Source organism: Sciurus carolinensis, chromosome 17 (assembly GCF_902686445.1).
Source record: "Sciurus carolinensis chromosome 17, mSciCar1.2, whole genome shotgun sequence".
Lineage (NCBI taxonomy): Eukaryota > Metazoa > Chordata > Mammalia > Rodentia > Sciuridae > Sciurus > Sciurus carolinensis.
The window spans coordinates 7264619-7286894 of record NC_062229.1 but is presented as its reverse complement, the minus strand read 5'-3'; the positions used below and the strand labels follow the sequence as shown (position 1 = coordinate 7286894).

The following is a 22276-nucleotide window of genomic DNA, read 5'->3' as shown; positions in this document are numbered from 1 at the left end:
TAGCCAAAGCAATTAGACAAACCAAAGAAATTAAAGGGATACGAATTGGAAAAGAAGAACTCAAACGATCCCTGTTTGCTGATGACATGATTATATATTTAGAGGAACCTGGAAATTTCTCCTGAAAACTTTTAGAACTCATAAGTGAATTCAGTAAAGTAGCAGGTTACAAGATCAATGCTCATAATTCCAAACCATTTTTATACAAAAGTGATGAATCTTCAGAATGAGAAATTAGGAAAACTACCCCATTCACAATAGCATCAAAAACAAACAAAATACTTGGGAATCAATCTCACATAAGAGGGGAAAGACCTCTACAATGAGAACTACAGAACACTAAAGAAAGAAATTATAGAAAACCTTAGAAGATGGAAAGATCTCCCATGTTCTTGGATAGTCAGAATTAATATTGTCAAAATGGCCATACTACCAAAAGTGCTATACAGATTCAAAGCAATTCCAATTAAAATCCCAATGATGTAACTTACAGAAATAGAGCAAACAATTATGAAATTCATCTGGAAGAATAAAAAACCCAGAATAGCTAAAGCAATCCTCAGTAGATAGAGCGAAGCGGGGGTATCGCAATACCAGATTTCAACTCTATTACAAAGCAATAGTAACAAAAATGGCATGGTATTGGTACCAAAATAGACAGTTAGATCAATGGTACAGAATAGAGGACATGGACACAAACCCAAATAAATATAATTTTCTCATACTAGACAAAGGGGCCAAAAATATGCAATGGAGAAATGATAGCCTCTTCAACAAATGGTGCTGGGAAAACTGGAAATACATATGCAACAGAATGAAATTAAACCCCTATCTCTCACCCTGCACAAAACTCAACTCAAAATGGATCAAGGTCATCAAGGTCCTTGGAATCAGACCAGAGACCCTGCATCTTATAGAAGAAAATGTAGGTCCAAAACTTCAACTTGTTGGCTTAGGATCAGAATTCCTTAACAGGACTCCCATAGCGCAAGAAATAAAAACAAGAATCAACAACTGGGATAGATTCAAACTAAAAAGCTTTCTCTCAGCAAAGGAAACTATCAGCAATGTGAAGAGAGAGCCTACAGAGTGGGAGAATATCTTTGCCACTCATACTTCAGATAGAGTGCTAATTTCCAGAATCTATAAAGAACTCAAAAAACTCTACACCAAGAATACAAATAATCCAGTCAACAAATGGGCTAATGAAATGAACAGACACTTCACAGAAGAAGATGTACAAGCAATCAACAGATATATAAAAAATGTTCAACATCTCTAGTAATAAGAGAAATGCAAATCAAAACTACCCTAAGATTTCATCTCACCCCAATTAAAATGGCGAATATGAAGAAGACAAGCAACAATAGGTGTTGGCAAGGATGAGGGGAAAAACGTACACTCATACATTGCTGGTGGGGTTGCAAATTACTGCAGCTACTCTGGAATGCAGTATGGAGATTCCTAGAACACTTGGAATGGAACCACCATTTGACCCAGCTATCCCACTCCTTGTCCTATACCCAAAAGACTTAAAATCAGCATACTACAGAGATACAGTCACATCAATGTTCATTGCTGCTCAATTCACCATAGCCAGATTGTGGAACCAACCTAGATGCCCTTCAGTTGATGAATGGATAAAGAAACTGTGGCATATATATATATATATATATATATACACACACACAATGGAATTTTACTCCACCACGAAGAATGATAAAATTATGGCGTTTGAAGGCAAATGGATGAAACTGGAGAATATCATGCTAAGTGAGATAAGCCAATCTCAAAAAACTAAAAGATAAATGATCTCACTGATAAGCGGATGAGGACATATAATGGGGCGTGGGCGGGATTTAGCATTAGGGTTAGGGATAGGTTTAGGGTTAGGGATAAGGAGGGTGGTAAGAATGGAGGAAGGAAGGACTGTTTAGAGGGAAAAGAGGGGTGGAAGGGGTTTAGGGGAAGGGAAAAAATAACAGAATGAATCAAACAACATTGCCCTATGTAAATTTATGATTACACAAATGGTATGCCTTGACTCCTTGTACAAAGAGAGAAACAATATGTGTCCCATTTGTTTACAATAATAAGAAAAACAAAAAAACATTTTTATTAGTTTTAATTAGCTACTCTTGACAGTATAATGCATTTTGATGCATCCTATACAGCTTTCTATTTACAATCATGAAGGTGACTTTCACCAGTTCAACTGCTTTTATTATCGTTTATAAATTTCTCCAAATGCGGTGATTTAGGAGGTGGTATTATGGAGGTAATTAGGTTTATATAAGGTCTTGTGTATAGAGCTACATGATGGGATTAACGTCAGTGTAAGGAAAAGATACCAGGGCCTCCTATCTTTGCCAAGAGAAGATAAAGTCTTGTGAAAACCATAAAGATGATGAACTCTTGCTAGTGTTTTAGCACTTCAGAATTTGGACTTTGCAAAACTCAGAAGTCTGAGACTCAGACGTAGAACATCTATTGTTCAACCTACCCGGCCTCTGGTGTTTTGTTATAGCAGCCCCCAGTGACTGAGAATCACATGAGTAGAGACAAAAGCAAAATGTAAGTCTTGAGGCTACCTGATATGCTATTGGGTTTCTAGTGTCAATGGGCAGATTTATTTTCCTAGCAGCTACTTACTTATTTGTTTAATCATTCATTCAGTACATCAAATGTTAATGACAGTGAGTGGAGCCATGCTGTATTCTAGATTCTGATTTAACAGTACCCACACTGAAGCAAAGCCTTATGCCAGGGGACATCCCTCCATGAGGAAAGAAATTGGCAGTACAACTGAGATGTGTGTGGTGGACCCTCAGGTGTCACCAGGATCTCCTGTCTGGAGGATAAATTATCACCTAGCTTGCAGGAGTGCTGGTGGCAGACAGCACTTGGCTGTAAGCTCCTCCTGGGACTGAGTCATGAGGGGGAGACACCATGCTCAAGTTATGACCTTTCTCAAGGTTGCAACCCAAAATTGATCAAAGCAGAGATTTAAGACCTGGTCCACTGCATGTACCTGGAGACCAGTCTGAAAGTGCATCTCTTATAAAACTCTGCTGTTCATTTGTGTGTGACTCCATTCATCTACTTGTCTGCATCTATACCAATATCACACTGCTTTAATTAGTGTAGATTCATGATTCAGGTGCCATGAATTCTGACTTTTTCAACTTTTTCAAAATAGTTTTGGCTCTTCTATGTCTTCCATGGTCCTTTTAAACATGAAATCTCTACCAAAAAACCTGCTGGGATTTTCACTGGGATTTTACTGAATCTACATATCAATTTAGGGGTACTTGACATTTTGACATTACTGAGTCTTCCAATCTGTGCATATGTTATATGTGTCCATAGTTTTAGACTTTCTTTAATTTTCTCCAGCAGTTTTTATAGCTGACAGTGTACAAATCCTTCACATATTTTTCAAATATATCATTAAGTATTTCATATTTACAAAAAAAAATTTAAAACTAATCCAACATCCATAACTGTTTGAAATAAGCAAAATCCCCAAACACCCCTCAGTAAAGCAGAAATAGGAGAAAACTTCCTCACTTTATTATTGTTATTACAGTGAATTGAAAATCATAGCAATAGTTATCAATGTGCGATGAAATTTTTTTTTTGTATTGGAGATTGAACCCAGGGAATCTGATCCCCTGAGCCACACTCTCAGACATGTTGTACTTCTTGTTTTGAGACAGGGGCTAACCAAGTTGCTTAGAGCCTCGCTAAGTTGCTGAGGCTGGTTTTGAACATCTGATCCCCCTGCCTCAGCCTCCTGAGTCCCTGGGATCACAGGCGTGCACCATCATGAACCCAGCAAAAATGTGTTTTTGAGGATATAATGAGGAAAGAGTTGGGGCTTGTTGGCAATGACAGAAATCTTTATTTTATTTGATTTTTAATGTTACACAGCATGAATAATGCTGTGCTGACTCAGCCACACAATTTTTCTCACTTGATTCTAATAATCACATAAGAAAAAGGGTTTTTTTAATGACACATCTGAAATTACTAGGATCACACAGAATATGTATATCAGATCAGAGTGTGCATGTATATATATATATAAATATATTTATATATGTATAAAATACATTATATATGGATACATTAAATTACATACTATCTCTTTAAACTAATGTTTTATATTTATGTATAATATAAATAAATATTATGTACCTATATATCCATCTCCCTCTCTTTTCATATATCATATACTTTATCATAATTATATCATACATAATTAAATTTAATAGAATTATAAGTAATACATTGTAGATGTAATATATAGTACATATAATATATGTAACATATATGTTATATACTAATATATAATACACATACTATGTAATATTACCTACCTAATATCTCAATATTTTAATATATGTATTTATAATATATTTATATGTTATATATTATGTCATCATGTTATATATATAATATTTCATACACGTATATTACATATAATATGTTTCATATAATCTGAGCACAATGCTCAGAATTATTTTACAATCATATATATAAACATATGTATTGCCGATCCCATATATACCAAATGCTGTACTCCCCAAATTATGGGCAGTCTGTATACTCTCTTGATTGTTCTATAAAATTTCATTGTTTTCAGTCTCAGGCTCACAGAAGACTGTTTTGTTGCTTGTGGAAACTTATGACCCTTCATCTCAGCAGATTCCCCATTAACTTGTGCAACTATGTTTTACATCTAACATCTCCTCCAAGAAGTAAAAATATTCCTCCACAGAAAAAGAAGTTTCCTCATGAAGACATATTGATAAGTTCAGAGGACAACACTGTGGGCAACTGGATGCATTCTAGACACCTGCTTTACCTATGACAGCAGTCACCAAACACATTGACCTATTAATTTCTTTCTTCAGGGCCTCCTTCATGCCCCTGCTCCTCAGGCTGTAAGTAAAGGGGTTCAGCATCATCAGAACCACAGAGTACATCACTGAAGCCTCTGCAGTCTTCCTGGGCGAGTCTGTAACTGCAGAAGTAATGTACACCCCAAGATCAGGTAAGCAGCAAGAGGGGAGACCCACAGGTGAATAACGTTTAGGTTTTCTGCAAGCAAAGGAGTTTTCAAGAGAGAACAGACAATTCAAGTACAGGAGAAAATAATCCCACAGAAAGAACTGCCATCCATGTTGGCAACCATAAAATGAACCACAATGTCATTGATCAAGGTGTCAGGTGAGCTTAGTCACCGGAGCAAGTTTACAGAGGAAGTGGGGAACTCAAGGTCTGTGCAGAAGGACAGCTGCAGCACCACCAGAGTGTGCCATCCACAAGGGTATTGGACAGGGAGAACAGAACTAGTAGGATGCCCAGACAGGGATCATGATGACCCTGTACCTCAGGGGTGACAAGTGACCACAGAGTAGTCACAGGCCATCACTGCAAGGAGACAATTTTCTAAACCATTAGTGATTGAAACCTTCCAACAAAACTACAAAAATAAAGTCATGAAGTCTAACTTATGTTCAGGGAAGTTCTTTCCCAGATATTGTAGGTGACTGATTTAAAAAAAAAAACTGACAGAGAAGTAAAGTGAAGAACATGTGCTCTCAAAAGCACATATGACAATAGCAACAATCTATTGATGCTCAGGGGACCCAGGCTTACCTGATAGCACTAGCAGCAGTTGTCCTTACAGGAATCTCCCTGCAGAACATGGGCCTCCTTCTGGGAGACACAGGAGTAGCCAGTGGCCATATGAGCACAGATCATTCTGGGCCATGCTGAGACTATGCTCTCCAAAATCCAGCCCCAGCACTTGCTTTGTAAGTGAGGAAGATTATTCCACAGTGGTTGCTCAATGACAGAAACTGCTGAGGAGCTGCAGGAAGGGACAGGATAGTGTGTGTGTGTAGAACACCTGAGAATTATTACCATGGTTTTATAGAAATGTTGGCTTTGAGATGTCTGTTAGGTATCCACAGGGCTGTCAGGTGGGCAATAGGCTATGCACATTGTGATGTCAAGGAAGACATTGTTTTGAGAGACAAAAATTGGGAATCCTACCTATCATCTATCTATCTATCTATCTATCTATCTATCTATCTATCTACCTATCTATCACCTATCACCTATCTATCATCTATCTATCATCTATCTATCTATCTACCTATCTGTTTAATATCAATGATAATATGTTAAAAGTACCATACAAATTGCAACGACTTAATGTTAGTTCAATGTTTGGATAAGTGAAATATGAACCTCCTTGTACACCATAAACAATAGTTCTAATATATTATTTGAAGTCAAAATTGTCTATTGAATATATATTTTATCTCCTTTTAAGAATTTCATCACCATAGTTTCAAAACATCCCAGTATTATAACATATGCACATTACAAGTAATAATACAAGACAACAGATATAAACTATGAGTCTTATCTATTAATATTGTTGACAATAATTGCAAATTTACAGAAAAAGAGTTAACCTGGGGCCTTGGTACCTTTGTGATTGTAACTAAAAAGCCTCTGGGGCTTCCTTGTTGACAGAGGGAAACAGTTTTGCTGACCAGGGAGCTGCAGACATTAAGGCATGTGATGTTAGTGTAGGGATAGTTACAACAATGCCACTGTTTAGAAAGGAGGCCAGGAAACAGGAACACCCAAGTGCACTGCTTCTTTATGGCTGAACTGGTCTCAACATAAGGGCTGGACTATTTAATGAAAGGTGCTCAGTAATGAAGATGAATGTGATTCTTTTCTTGCATCCAGGGAAATATAAATTCCCCATGGCTTCAGCTTCAAATGGGAAAGGCAAAATGCAAGACTACAAATACTTTATCAGCCAAAGTAGAAGTTTCAATATCAAAAACAATTGACTACAGGCCATGAGGGAAAATATTGACAAAATAAACCATACTAAAATTAATTAGAGGGCGGCTACTAAATACCATGGCAAACATGCAATAGGAGGTGTTCTCCTGATGGATGAATTTGCAGTGTACATAGATGAAAGTAACTGCTAGTACAAGGACATAAAGAACTGTTAGGAATTTATCTTGGAAAGAGAAGAAGCCCAGTGGATATGTCATAAACACACACATTTCACAAAAGAGAAAAATGGTCCCTAATAAATGGGATGACTGATTCTTATCTTGAGGGAAAAGTAAATTAATTAAATTCTATTTTACACCCACCGAGTTGTCAGTATAAGAAAATATGATGCTAGGGTTATCTAATGGAAGGTAGAGTGATTTGATCCCTTAGGAAATCTCAGTGGAAATACCCAGAGATGAAAGGTCACTCATTCCACTCAGCCCAAAATTCCATACCCAGAGTACAACTGTATTATTTCCTTTAGAAGACACAGAGGAGAACACTCAAGAGATTTATTCACAATAGCATAAATCTAGATGCCAATATTTCATCAACATCAGAACTGCTACTAATTTTAATGTCACAATGCAAAATGAAAAATATGGGGGATAAAAATGCAGGAATAAAAATGAAGATGTTAAACAGGTCTGTTTGTACCACATTGCCATTAACTATTGGATACCTGGGAGAATACTTCCATTTACTCCTAAGTCATATTTCCATGGTCAGAAATGCATTAAAACTTGAAAAAACTGAAACCTCATTGTGTAATTTGTAGAAATGATTTAACTTTAACAAAAGAAAATGATTTTGCTGAAAAGAATGAATGAAAACCTACTAAACAGCATAAATGGTTTTGAAAATAAGGATGTTAGTAATGACAAGAAACAGAATATATTAAATTTGAACTTTGACAAGGTCAAAATTTGTGTAATAATATCTACATGGTGATAAAAGTTCATTACAGTTCTATGAAAATGACAGGTTCATAGGACAAAAATTTTCACATATAGCTGCATCAATCCAATTTCTACCTTCATTGTTACATGCCTCTTTCTTTCCTCTTTCTTCTGTAATTCAGACTGTTAATATGGAAACATGACTACAATGAAGATCTACCCAAATAATCCAGGAAAAACTCCTCCTCAGCAATCCCTCTCTTCTCAAACAAGTAACAGTACCCAATCATCATGTATATTAATAAAAAATAGTGGGTCAGGTTCTGGTTGTGTGTTGAGGATCTCCATTCAGTCTGCACAGAGATTCAGTCTAATCCATGAACATTACATACCAATTAACCCAGGAATGGCATTCAGTTTATTGTCTCTAGCATCATGTCCAGGTATGACACTTGAATCTGCTGCTATCTCCTGGTGCCCTAGGAAGAAACAAAGTCCAGGAAAAGGCCACCTCAAGTAGGAATGATGGAAACCCTGTCAGACGGAGCATATTAATGGTAGACTTTTCTTTCCTTATTAGGACTGAAGGCACCTCTCATTGATGAATGATCTGAAAGCACTGATAACGTCTAGCTAACTATGCCAACTTCAGAGACCATTACGCTTAACATGGTGGATGCTATTACCAGAAGTTGCTGGTTGGCCACTAAATAGTACATGAGAGGTGAATGGCTACCCCTTTGTCTCATAGTAAAATAAACTCTAGGATGCCACTCAAATGACACCAACCATATGCTCAACTGGAAGGCTTTTGTAGATAGGATCACAGCTTTGCTCCAATATTATTCTGTCCATCCGGCTTCTCCAACTTGTGTTTCTAAGAGTACACCAAAACAAAATGAGTTAAAATTAGAACTCTGGCTCCAGGTGTTGTATCTGTGGAACATGAGCAAAGAATGTATACAGGAGAATAGAAATCATGGGTCAAACATAACAAAACTAGACAAAAAGAAAGGACAGGGTTCAAGACAAAATAAAATATCAGGTTATTAGTTGACCCCCATCACCCTAGAAGAAAGTAGTGACAGAAGATCCAGCCATTCTGATTCAGCAGGAGTCCAGTCCGTGTGACTTTCTCTCAAAACCCAAGTCCAAGGAAACTGACACATCATAGAAGAGAAGTCGTCCTTCCAGTGAGCTTCCTCAAGGCCTCTTCATGTCCCTGTTCCTCAGGCTATTTAAAAAGGGGTTCAGCATCTGAGGGACCAGAGTATACATCACTGAAGCCACTGCAGATTTCCTGGGAGAGTCAGTCACTGCAAAGCTAATGTACACCCCAAAAATTGTCCCATAGAACAAGAAGACGACAGACAGGTGAGACCCACAGGTGGAAAAGGCTTTATGCTTTCCTTCTGATGAGGGCATTCTCAAGACAGAGGACACAATGTGAATGTAAGAGAATACGATTCCAGAGAGAGGAACACCAACAAATATGCAAGATGAAACATATATCAGTATGTTTTCAACTAGGCTGTCAGAACAGGCCAGCTTGACAACTTGAGCAAGTTCACAGAAGAAGTGGGGGATCTCCAGGTCTATGCAGAAGGACAGCCTCAGCACCATCAGACTGTGCAGTAAGCCATGAAAAATGCTGATAAGCAAGGAGATCATGATCAGAAGGACACAGAGGCAGGGGTTCATGATGACTCTGTACCTCAGGGGGTGACAAATGGCCACATAGCGGTCATAGGACATTATCCCAAGGAAAAAATTTTCTAAAACTGCAAATACTATGACAAAGCACACCTGAGTTAGGCAGCCTGCATAAGTGATTCTCTGATCCTGGATTTGGATGCTCAGCAGCATCTTTGGGATTATACATGTGCTTAAACAGATGTCATTAAAGGAGAGATTACAGAGGAAGAAGTACATGGGGGTGTGGAGGTGGGGGTCAGAACTGACAGCCAGGATGATGAGCAGGTTCCCCAGGATGGTGACCAGGTACATGGACAGGAAGAGGCTGAAGATGAGGGGCTGCAGTGCTGGGTCATCTGTCAGTCCCAGAAGAAGGAATTCTGAAACAGTGGTTTGGTTTGTGGAGTTCCATGTATTTGATGAATTTGATGGAAAAGATGGAGTGAATAGATCATAAATTGTGTGAACAGCAGAAGCAGCAGCACTTGGGAAGTTGTTAGAAATGCAAAATCTTGGTCTCCATTCCAGAAAGCTTCATGACACTTGCTGGGCATGAGAACTGTAAGTTAATGCTTTAAGAAACCTTTGAATGCCTGCTGAATTTTGAGAGTCGGTTCAATTTTTATTAAAAATTAAATAAAAGGCTATATATATCTAAGAAAGAAGAAATAAAACCGTTCCTGTTGCAGAGGAAAAAAAAAAAAAGAATCACTTTCTCACAGGTCCTGTGAACTGAAGTGAATATTCGTACTTTCATTTTTTACTTTCTCCATCCTTTCCTGTTCCCTTTTTTCACCCATTTCCCTCCCTTCCTTTTATTGAAGCGAAATTGCACTGACCATCAACTGTTTTATTTACTGTGTGAAGAGGTTAGAATGAAACCAATCATAATGCAATACTTTTCAATCACAATTATTCCCCACCATTCAAAAATACAAGAATATAATTTAGAAATCTGTCTACTAAAGTGATGGTTCCATAACATTGGCTTGCTTCAGAATAACCTGAAATCTCTTTCCATTTGCAGCTGTGTTCGTTCTAGTTAGAATCCACATTTACCCATGAGGACACTTAGGCAACTGGAGGTTATATCATGAATGTGAGATCCACAGTGAGTGCTTGGCCCAGACTGGGTTTGAGCTCAGCTAGTCTGACTGCTAGAATCTTCCTTTATCCAACTGCGTTCCTTCCTCCAGAGAGTCATTCCTAAATGGTTACTCAGATAACACAATTTCCCTGTGCTACTTCCTGACCTCCCTAGTCTCTCTATCACTTTGAAAGTATGCCCACTTCATTCCACAAAAGTAATTATTGCTGGAGAATGGCATCCCACCAGGTGGTCCTGAGCATATGTTAGCAAATGTTATTCCACACTGAAGCTCAGAAGACTCCGCCTTGGAACATAAACCATGTTCTTTAGCCATTAACTCTAAGGGAAGCTGGGCAACTCTATCTCAGATAATCTTTCTCATCCTAAGGGTTACTGTCTGTTGGTCAACAGGTGGTAATTTGTTTTTAAGTATCAGCTAAAGGAGAGGATAATGAAGTGCAAAGATGTCTGAGAAAAGTGATGAAAATAAGATCTGATACTCAGAAAACTACAGTTTACATGATAGCACATGCTTATCACACCAGCAGGATTCTACTTGGCAGGCCACTGTCCAGCAGTGGTCTTTGTCTTCAGTGAGAGACGACAGTGACTATGACAGCATTTACCCCTTTGATTAATATTAGTCTCACATACACTGAATGTGACAGGAATTCTAGGACACTCTTTGGGAAGGGCAAAAATCATCAACTCTGAGAGGTTGGTGTGTTCTATTTGTATAATGCGAACTGCACTGCAGATTTGTTCATTAATCTAATTGTAAATCATTATCCAATGTACACATATATCCAAACATCATAATGTACACTTTGAACATATGCAAATTAAAATCACTTATACTTCAATGAAGCTGAAAAATCACTGTGGGAATGTTTACTGATAAAATGTGTGTCAAATGTGCACCAAGTGTGACATTTGAAATATGGAATCCTTCAGCTGGCATTCCCTACTGGTTTCTTTCCCTCTCTTTCTTTTTGTTTTTTCTTCCTTCCTTCCTTCCTCCCTCCCTCCCTTCATTCCTTCCTTCAAACCTTCCTTCTTTCCGCCATGCACTGCTGCACAAAGCACTTTTCATTTCTTAGAGAGAAGATTGTTTCAGGGTGATTGAGGAAGGAAAAAAGAGAGAAAGTATCCTCAGCAGCATAAATGCAAAAATCAAGAAAGTATTAGATGGGTTGAAATGATCTCTGGGAATGTCAGTGGGTAGAAAAATAAGAGGGAAACATCCTCTCTGCCCGTGTTCACTTGGCAAGGGCATATGATGACACATATAGGAACTAAGATGAATTTAATAATAAATGAATGAGATACATGAGTCACATTTTCAAAGCATTAACTAAGCAGCTTCAGTTACCTGGTTGGCTTCAAAGTTTCACCTTGATATTGAAATTGGAAAATCTGTCCTTAGGAAACACAGACAGACTGAATGATGGAGTGGAACCCTGGTCAGGAAGACTCATCTCAGGAGGAGGCTCAGGTGCTGCTTCCTGGCTGGGGCAGGGCTGTAGAGTGAGGTCTTCACAGGCTGACTCCTGCAGTGTCTGAATCTATCCCTGTCAGTGACATACCTAAAGCCCAATGTTAGATCAGCTGTTTTGCTAATATTCTGATCCCAAGAGTGCAAGTCCTTGAAGACCAACTCTGTAGAATTGAGAGATTGGGGTGGTTGGTTCCTGACCCCTGAGACCCTGCTTGCTCCACTCAGTTCTCTCCCTTGTTTCTCCTCAGCTGCATTGAATGGCTCTTGCTCACATAAGGTAATGTGTGGCATGTCTCTAATGCATTCCAGGGCTCCTTTTCAGTTACAAACAAAGCCTTCTCTCTTTTGTTTCCCATCTCTACTTAATTAATAATTTCAAAAACACTCATTCAATTTTGGTCCTATATGTGTGAGCATAAATAACATTTATATATATTTGCTAAGATATTGTGCTGGTCAGTTTTTAATTGCTAAAATGAATATCTGAGTTTAATAAACTGAAAAAGAAGAAAGGTTTACTCTGGTTCATAGTTTCATATGTCTGATTTCATGACCACTTGGGCTATCACTTTGGGCCTGTGACAACACAGTATATCCTGGAGGGAATTTGTAACAAACTAGGCAGCCAGGAAATGGAGAGAGATAGACCAGGGGCTGGAGTTATACTAGCCCTTTAAGGTCCCAGTTCCCAATGATCTAAAGTCCTTCCATTAGTACCCTACTCTGGAAGGTTCTACCACTTCCCAGTAGCACCACAGACTGGTGACTAAATATTTAGTACAGGGGACTTTGGGTGACAAGTAATCTATAGCATTTTATGATCATGCAAAGCGTATCCCCTTAATCATTTTTGGGCAATTGTTGAACTACATTTTTCCACATAATAGACAAAATAAACTCTAATATATTCTGTGCCATCACTAGTGCTTGACAAGTAACAGAGAGGGCTTTACATCCCTGCAGAGAGTTTCATAAACACCATTTTAAATTCCACCCCTGTAGTTTCAAAATATATTTTTCTTAGGTGAAATTGTAGTTTTTCATTCTTAACTGATGTGTTCGTTCAAATATAAAGTCACCAAAAAGCACTAGTTGCCACATGTGTCCATACATCAAGTTAGATTTATATAATCATTTAATAGGAGGAGAGGACACAACATGGCAGTGTTATTTTTAAACTATGCTTTATTTAAGTTCTTCAAAATTTTTATGTATTTATCAACTCAAGGTACATTTGTTAACTCCATATATGAATTCATATTTTACATGGGATATTTTTTGAAATTTATGGCAAGACAGCATCATGGTGACTTTCTTCATCATGATAACCCTACTCACATTAAAGTTAGGATTAATAGACACAATATACAAACACATTAATAGGATTACAAGCAAGTCAGTGTTCCCATGTATAACCTGAAGAAAACTATAACATGTAGATGTAAGATACAATTTCTGATATCAAATAAATAAAAATAATAATAATAACAAAACCAAAACATTAGATGATAGTGAAAAGAAAACAAGTGACTGTATAGAATCATCTCTCTAAGTAAGAAAGTACTTCCTTTTTCCAGGTATCCAGGACACAGTGTCCTAGGAGTTTTGTTTCCAAAAGCAGAAGTGGAACTTCCTTATGAGGAATATGGATGAACTCAGGAGTTGAGCCCCATGTAGACCAAGGGATGAAGACTTGGAGCACGTCAAAGTTTCAGGAAAGTATCTAAAGAAGAACTTAACTGAGCTCACGGTGGGACTGATGGACGGATCTGTGGAGTTTTCCACTGTCACTAGGCACAAGTCAGTAAAGTGAGTTCAGGAGCAGAGACCCTACTAATGATGGATGAGGTAACAAACCTGCCTGATGAGAACTCAGGCCCCAGACTCACTGGACAGACTTCCAAAAGTCATGAGGAGAATAACTGAGGATGCTGAGAATAGAGATCCCCTTGAAGAGTTTTCTAGGGGGAAATGAAGTAGAATGGTCAGAGTAGTGTCAGGTCTGAGAGGGAGTTTTCTTTTTTGTTTGTTTTTCCTCTCCTGTGGCTGGAGGTTGAATCCCGGGGCCTCGCCCATCCCAGCCCAGTGCTACAGAATGTGCCACATCCCCAGACATGAATTTAATTTTTTAACAGAAATTCCTATACATTTGAAGCCCAGATGGCAGACTTTGGAGTAAACCATACACTAGCATCTGAGGTGACCTCTGAGTGGTGACAGGTGAGCAATACTGAAGGGTCAGCAAGATGGCACCACTTGTCTCCTGGGAACACTGCTGGACAAAAGCCACAAGGCTTGCTTGGATTATCAATGTCTTCGATTCCCTGTCCACCAAAGTGGCATACAGCAAGGGGCAGCCCCAAATAGGACCCGCATTGCGGAGCAGACAGTAAACTTTCTGAAGCCTGAGGTGCTCTGAGTATTATTTAGAAGACACCTTCTTAACGATAACTTAATGAGTAACACACTATCCTTAAGGTGATAAGTTGCACGCATTTTTCTGAGTCAGAAGGACTATAGGGAAGAAAAAATATACAGGGACTTGAAACAACTGGAGAAAATAGCAGCAAACTGTGTGTCCTAAGCTGAATCTTAGAGGGACACGACATCCCAACACAAGAGTCAACGTTGCTCATGTCATAGCTGCTAGGGAGGAAGTGGATTCACATGGTAGAGAGAAAAAGAACATGGAGCTCGGAACACTTGGGAGCCTCAATGACTGCTGTAGAGGAGGGACTTAGGACAACCTGTCCATACAAATTGCTAGTAGGGAATTCCTGACATGGTATGGGTGATGTCCCTCCTATGTAACATTGTCAGGATGGCTGGCTGTGGGACTGACTTTAGGTTGACAAACCCCTTACATTTGTCAGTTTGGCCTTTGTTGATCCCTGACTCTGAGACACCCTGAGTGTGACCTTCTTTGCCCTGCCTGCGTTACTGCTCACACTGACTCAAGTACCAGTCACACATGGATACCCCTTTCCTCTGCCCTGAATTATATGCATCTCCTTCTAAGTGCCTTTGAATAACACTAGTCTAAGAAGCAATATTGGGAAGAATTAAACAGGAGTGAAGAGAAACAAAATATTTTAAGGATGTCTACATGTCTGTCTCCTCAATAATAGAAGTTATAACAGAGAATGTACCCTTCCAAAAATTAAAATTGTTACAAAGGGACCATTTTACATATGGTTCAAATTTGATAATTTTTAATATTATGTTTACTTGTTTCCTAAAACATTCTCTTTAATCAATATGGGCTAAGCATGTATAAGAAATATGGTTTATTATCTTTGTAGAGTTTCACTATCAACCTTATGCAATATCATAACATTAGCATCAATATATGTATTATCTAAATATTACAGTTCATCTATTTAAGTTACAGGGTTTGTTATCAATATTCTTGCAGGAAATTTAAAGTTACCAGAAAAGATGCATACCTGTGGTACAAAGTACCAAAGAAGAGTTGAAGTTTGTTTCCAAAAGCAAACTGCTTTTATAGGGCAGGTGTGTTACAATAATGAAGACATCAACCTTAGTGTAGGGAGACAAGTACTCAATCCTATTGTTGTGACAAGAGAGTCCAGAAGAAAATCAGCACAAGGATGAATAGTTTATTTATCATTGAACTGGTAGTAAAAAAGAAATGTGGATTTGTTTCAACTCAGAATCAAAAGTCGAAAAAGAACATTTCATGACAATAAACTAAAAGGTAAAACTCTAAATCCTTTGTACTGAAGTAAGTACAGCTTTCGTTATCAAGAATGATTGAGTTAAGATGGCCGCCCTCAGGAACACAAGCAATAATGAATGCTGTGGAGGATGTAGGGAAAAGGCACACTGTTTCTGTTAGTTAGGTTGTAAATTAGCACAACCAAATGGACTTCAGTATAGAGGCTCCTCAAAAGACTAGAATGGAATCACCAAGCAATTCACTGACACCACTCCTCAGAATTTATCCCAAAGAACTGGAGTCACTATTGTGCATACCTGTGTTTACAGCAGCACAATTAATAAAAGCCAAATAATGGATCAAGCCTAGGTGTTCATCAGTAGTAAATGGAGAAAGAAAACCTGGTATCTATACACAGTGGATTTTAGTCAGTAGTAAAGAAGAATGAAAGTGGATGGAACTTAAGAGCATTGTGTTGAGAGAAATAAGCCAAACTCAGAAAGTCAAGGGTCATATTATTCTTCTTTTATGAAAAGCTGAAGATGGTAAAGGAAAATAAGCATGGGGGTGGGACTCTCATGAAAAATAAAGGAAGATCTATGTAGAGGAAAGGGACCAGGGAGGGAACAAGGAAGCTAAAGGGGAAATAATGGGGATGATATTGACCAAATTATATTGTTTTATCATGTGAATGTATGAATATGTAACAGTGAATCCCACTATTATGTATGAATTATAATGCACCAATAAAAATGTGAAGAAATCGATTATTGAGTCCTCAAAATTAGGGAATATTGACATGATAAACTGCTTTAAAATTGACCACCTGTGTGCAAATATTAAATGCTTTAAAGCTGTTGCAAAATAAGGTAGACAAAACAATAATAAATTGTCATCCACATAACTTAAAAATGTTAGAATTTCCAATTAAATATATAACTTCTACACATTGCCAAAAGGACAAGCACCTGAATAGAAATATCTCAAAGACATATTTTCCAAAATGGGAAAAGTAAGAGTCTCATATAAAATGTATAAAGACACTCCACATCATGAAAAGAGAAGTACAAATTAACAAAGCATTATTTTACCTCATCAGATGTGGTGATTTTAAGCACCAGAATCATCCAAAGACAGGCAAGTTAGTTCAGTCACTTAGGAAAACTCATTTCAACTTCCAAAAGGAAAAATGGCACCCTGTATCCCATAAATGCATCCCAAGAATAAAACTATCTTACATTTCACCAGGAGAAGTTAAAGAGAATATTCAATTCAGTTTTATATACTACCCACCTTTTATCAATGACAGAAAGCATTCCGGAGTTTTATTGTCATCCCACATCGTGTAAAAATAGGACTGAAAACCAATGAGCATCTGCTAAACCCAACAACAGGATGGACTCTCAGCCAAGACCCAGACATCAGTCATGACTTTGAATTTTTATGAAGGACAACAAGAAAATGATGTAGTAAATTCTATGGTCACATATAGAGGGGTGAATTACTATTTATTAGAGTTTTAAAAATAAGACTTTTGAGACAAATATGTACCATCAGAAATTGCCTGCATTAATCCAATTTCTGTCTTTCTCTTTCTCTTATAAAATATGTAATTACAATTCATGCCTACACATAAAATAAGGAATGAGATCATTCTCAGAAAAATCCTCTTTCAACAGGAGTAGCATTACCCCTCTGACCATGTATGTGCATATCAACAAGTGAGGGGAAGACGAGATGGAGATATCAAATGGTGTTATCAATTTATAGTGCAGTTGTCTCCTGCATGACTCCAAAGTGAGTTATAGCATCAGTAGACCAAGGGAAGGACAATGGTTTTCTACATCTGTCACAATATTCCCTCCAGGCTCAATATCTGCATCCTCTGTAACCAGCTTGGGACACAGGAGAACAAGTCTTTGGAAGAGGCCACCTTGTGTAGGTCTCAGGGAAGCCTTAATCCCTAAAATAGCACATTCCCACTTCTGAAGACTTGTAATGAATGACATTCTCTTTCTTGGCCCAGGTGTTAGAACTGGGGGTTCTTTTTCTTTGAGAATCGACTGCATTTCACAAAGCCTCAATATCAAGAAACCATCTCAAGTTACTGAGATAAATCTAATGACATGAATTTTATAAGTAATGAAACTGAGCAGGGCAGGTGCCAATCTGATCACAGGGGATATAGTTCTTCAGGGAAAATCTCAGTAATTAACTGAATATAAAAGATCGGTTCATTTTCTTCATAGTAGCTCAACCAATGAATTGAAATATGTGTGGCCCTAACATGCAGTTAGGTTGAAGGTAGTCTCCATCTATGACCTTGACCTTGTGTTCATCTTTCCATCTCCTGTTCAACTTCTAGAACTCTCCTTCCTGGAGACAAATCCACAAAATTCCAAAATAGCATCCGCCAAATTCAGCTCTGCTTGATGGAGTCCAAACAATGAGGTAGAGGTTGGAGGCTGATATCATTTGTTAAACATCACAGGACTGATCAAAAAGCAAATACAAGCTTAAAATGCAAGTAGAAATGCAATGCAAGATCCTCCTCTCACAATCACATGATCAGGGAGAATTTGCTGTGCACACTAACCACAGCATTGCTTTAGTTTTGCAGGACTGTTCCCCCCTGCAGCTCACTGTTCCCCACTGCAGGAGAATTTTTCTCCTGAGTCACAAGCTGGTTACAGAGGATGCAGATATTGAGCATAGAGGGAGTATTGTGACAGATGTAGAAAACCAGTGTCCTTCCCTTGGTCTTAAGTTTTGCAGGACTGTTCCCCCTGCAGTTTCATCTTAGAAACATCTTAGATGTTATTAAGAGCACATCAATGCGGAGTTTGCTAAAACTAGAACCCCTCCTTCAGACTCTGCTCCTGTGAACCCAGAGAAAAGAAATTGAAGAATTGCATGGGATATCAGAGAACTGGACAAGAAGCCATAACAGGCTCCAAAGAAGTTAAACAGCATCTGGTCATTAGGTTTTCCTGTCACGTAAAAGAACGCAGAGATGGAAGTACTTGGCATTCTGTCTCATCAAAAATCCTCTCACTGGAATGACTCTAGAAACATAGGAACAAAGCAAATTTTATATCATAGTGGAGAAGCTGTCCTGCCAATGAGTTTCCTCAAGGCCTCCTTCAGGCTGTAGATAAAGGGGTTGAGCATTTGAGGGACCATGGTGTACATCACTGAGGCCACTGCAGTCTTTCTGGGGGAGTCAGTCACTGCAGAGCTCATGTACACCCCCAAACCTGTTCCATAGTAAAAAAAAAAAAAAAAAAACTAGTGACAGGTGAGACCCAAAGGTGGAAAAGGCTTTATACTTTCCTTGTGAGGAGGGCATTCTCAAGACAGAGGACACTATGTGAGAATAAGAGAAAATGATTCCAGAGAGAGGAACACCAGCAAATATGCCAACTGAGATGTATATCAGTATGTTATTGAAGACATTTTCAGAACAGGCCAGCTTGATGACCTGAGCAAGTTCACAGAAGAAGTGGGGGATCTCCAAGTCTGTGCAGAATGACAGTCGCAGCAACAGCAGAGTGTGCAGCAGAGAATCCACAGTGCTGATGGACAGAGAGACTAACACCATCAGAACACAGAGGCAGGGTTTCATGATGACTGCATAACTCAGGGAGTGACAAATGGCCACATACTGGTCGTAGGTCATCACTGCAAGGAGAGAATTTTCCAAAGAATATGACAAAGCAGACCTGAGAGAGGCAGCCTGTGTAGGTGATGCTCTGATCCTGTGTTTGGATGTTCACCAGCATCTTAGGAATTATGCATGTGCTTAAGAAGACATCATTAAAGGACAGGCTGCAGAGGAAGGAGTACATGGGGGTGTGGAGGTAGGGGTCACAGCTGACAGCCAGGATGATGAGCAGGTTCCCCAGGATGGTGACCAGGTACATGGACAGGAACAGGCTGAAGATGAGGGACTGCAGTGCTGGGTCATCTGTCAGTCCCAATAGAAGACATTCTGAAACAGCTGTTTCATTTCTGGGTTTCATGTTGTGAATAAATCTGATAAAAAATTATGGGGTGAAAGAGTCAAAAGTATATAGACAGCACCAGGGGCATTTTGGAGAACTATGAATGTGAACTCTCTGTCCTCACTGCAGAATCACTGCTTATCCTATTTGGCGAAAAGGATAGCATTGTTTTAATTAGCCCAACTGTATGACTTTGATATATGCTGAATTTTGAGAACCAATGCATTAAAAACAAACAAAAAAATCTCATGGTTCCTAGTCATGTATTTTTCTGAGTGATATCTGAGGTATCATCATTATCCTGTGCAATTTTAACACTTTCTTCCTCAACAAGGCCTCTAGCTTTTCCCTCTGCCTTAAATACATGTCCATCTTTACTCATGAAATTAGTCACAGTCGGGAGATGGTATTCATCCCATTTGTACCTAAGAAAGGACAGGAAAACTTTTGAAGTTCATAAAACTACAAGTACAGTGGTCCTTGTCTCCTTTAGCAATTAATTCTTGGGGAAGCTGACGAAAATCTATTTATAAAATCCTCTGTCTTATCCTAAGAGTGTTCTTCCCTTAATTTGATGAATGGTACACCTTTTCATTTTTAAATAGCTAAATGATAGAACAAGTATAATGCACAGACATCAAAAATACAATGGTTTCCAGATATTCAGAAGAATCTTATAAGGAGGCAGATGCTTCTAAGACAATCATGGTCCAACTAGAAGCATCCTGTAGAGCAGTGGTCTCTGGCCCAGGGGGGATAGAAGAAACTGTGAAGGACTTACCTACCACTTGGTGGGATCCTGCTCTCACACACTCTGAATTTGATCCAGACTCCAGCACAGCTCTGTGGATGGACACATCACCCTCTCTAGGATCAGCCTGGGTGTTCTATTTGTCCAGTGGAAACTGCATGGGGGACGTTTTCATCAGCTTCATTGTGGTCATCATTTTGCAGGGTGTACATCCGACCCTCACCTTGTACACCTTGAGGGTATACAGAGCTTAGTCCATCCAAATAAGTCATCCTCAGGGAGAAAAAGTATGATATGATTTCTCTCATATGTGGAAACTAGAGGGAAAAGAGGGGAAAGGGAGATAAATGCTGTGAAAGTTGAACAGTGACCATTAGTGTTTAGAGAAGGACAGGGAGGAAGAAGAAGAGGAAGTTGTGGGAGGTATAAGGAGTGAAATTGATCAAATTGATTTTTCACACATGTGCCACTGTGGTACAATGAAACCACCATCGGTGTCATTGATATGCAACAATAAAAATTAAAATATAAAACAAATTAAATAATGAATGCATTACATACATGAGTCACACTTCCAAAGGATTAACTAAGTGGATTTCATTACCTTGTTGGGTTCAAGAAGAATGTTACTCAGTAACTCACTTGGATATTAAAGATGGAAGATGTGTCCTCAGAAAGTTCAGGCAGACCAAATGAGTCAGTGGAACCCTGGTCAGGAGGGCTCAGTTTGGGGAGGAGGTTCAGGCCTTGTTTTCTGGACGGGGCAGGACTGCTGAATGAGGTGGCCCCAGGGTGACTCCTGCAGTCTCTTTATCGATGGACCCCAATATCCAGAGCTCCTCATTAGGCCAACAGTTTCACTCATTCTGATCCCAAGAGTGCACGTCCTTGAAGACCAGCTCTGCAGAAGCCAGGGATGAGAGGTGGCTGACTCCTGAGCCCTGGGGCCATGTCTGCACTGCTTAGTGCTCTGCATGTCTCTGCTCAGCTGCACTTCATGGGCCCTGATCCCGCAAAAGGTGGCATCTCTCTAATGAATCCAGGGCTCCTCTTACATATTACATTATGTATTTCATTTATGCAGTAATGATTTCAGGAAGTCTTATTCCATTTCAGATGAGGAGCTGTATTCCATAAGTGGGCACCGATAATTTGCTAGTAAATATTAGATAAGATATTGCATCAGTCAGCTTTCTATGTCTTAACCAATACTTCAGATAAATCAGTCCAAAAAGAGGAAAGGTTTATTTTGACTCATTTCAGAGGTTTTACTTTATCATCATTTCTCCTATTGCTTTGGGCTGGTATCATGCAGAACATCATGGAGGAAATGTGAGGCAGAGGAGGCCACCAGAAAACAAAAAAAACTAGAGAGGAGGGGGCTTCCCACTACCCTTCAGATGCACAGTCCCCAGTGACCTAACTACCTTCTGCTACATCCCACCACTGAAAAGTCCTAACGCCTCCCAAGAGTTCCACAGTGTGAAGAATAAACCTTTAACACTCTTGCTTTGGTTGGACTGATATCCAAACTATCACATGGTAGAAAGGCAAACACTCAGGGTGTTTCTTCTTGACCATCACTGAATATTTGTGAACTGTATATTTTCTACCCTACATTTTACAAACATTTCAATATACTTTCTTTGATCATTGCTGATGGTGAAAAATATCAACAGACTGTATCTCCAAGCTCATGATTTTATGAACACCATTTTCTTCTCCTTTTTAGCCATCTTAAATATTTTATTTTATTTATTTTTTAATTTTTAAATTTT

At 38.8% G+C, this 22276-nt stretch overlaps 1 protein-coding gene and 1 pseudogene across 1 annotated transcript; both read right to left on the bottom strand.

Moving 5' to 3' along the window:
- Nucleotides 1-8984: 8984 nt before the first annotated feature.
- Nucleotides 8985-9788, bottom strand: LOC124969463 (olfactory receptor 7G2-like). Its single transcript, XM_047532416.1, has one exon. It carries the CDS (start codon nucleotides 9786-9788, stop codon nucleotides 8985-8987), a length of 804 nt encoding a protein of 267 aa, XP_047388372.1.
- A 9051-nt stretch (nucleotides 9789-18839) lies between these two features.
- Nucleotides 18840-19765, bottom strand: LOC124968310 (olfactory receptor 7G2-like; annotated as a pseudogene).
- Between the last annotated feature and the right edge of the window lie 2511 nt (nucleotides 19766-22276).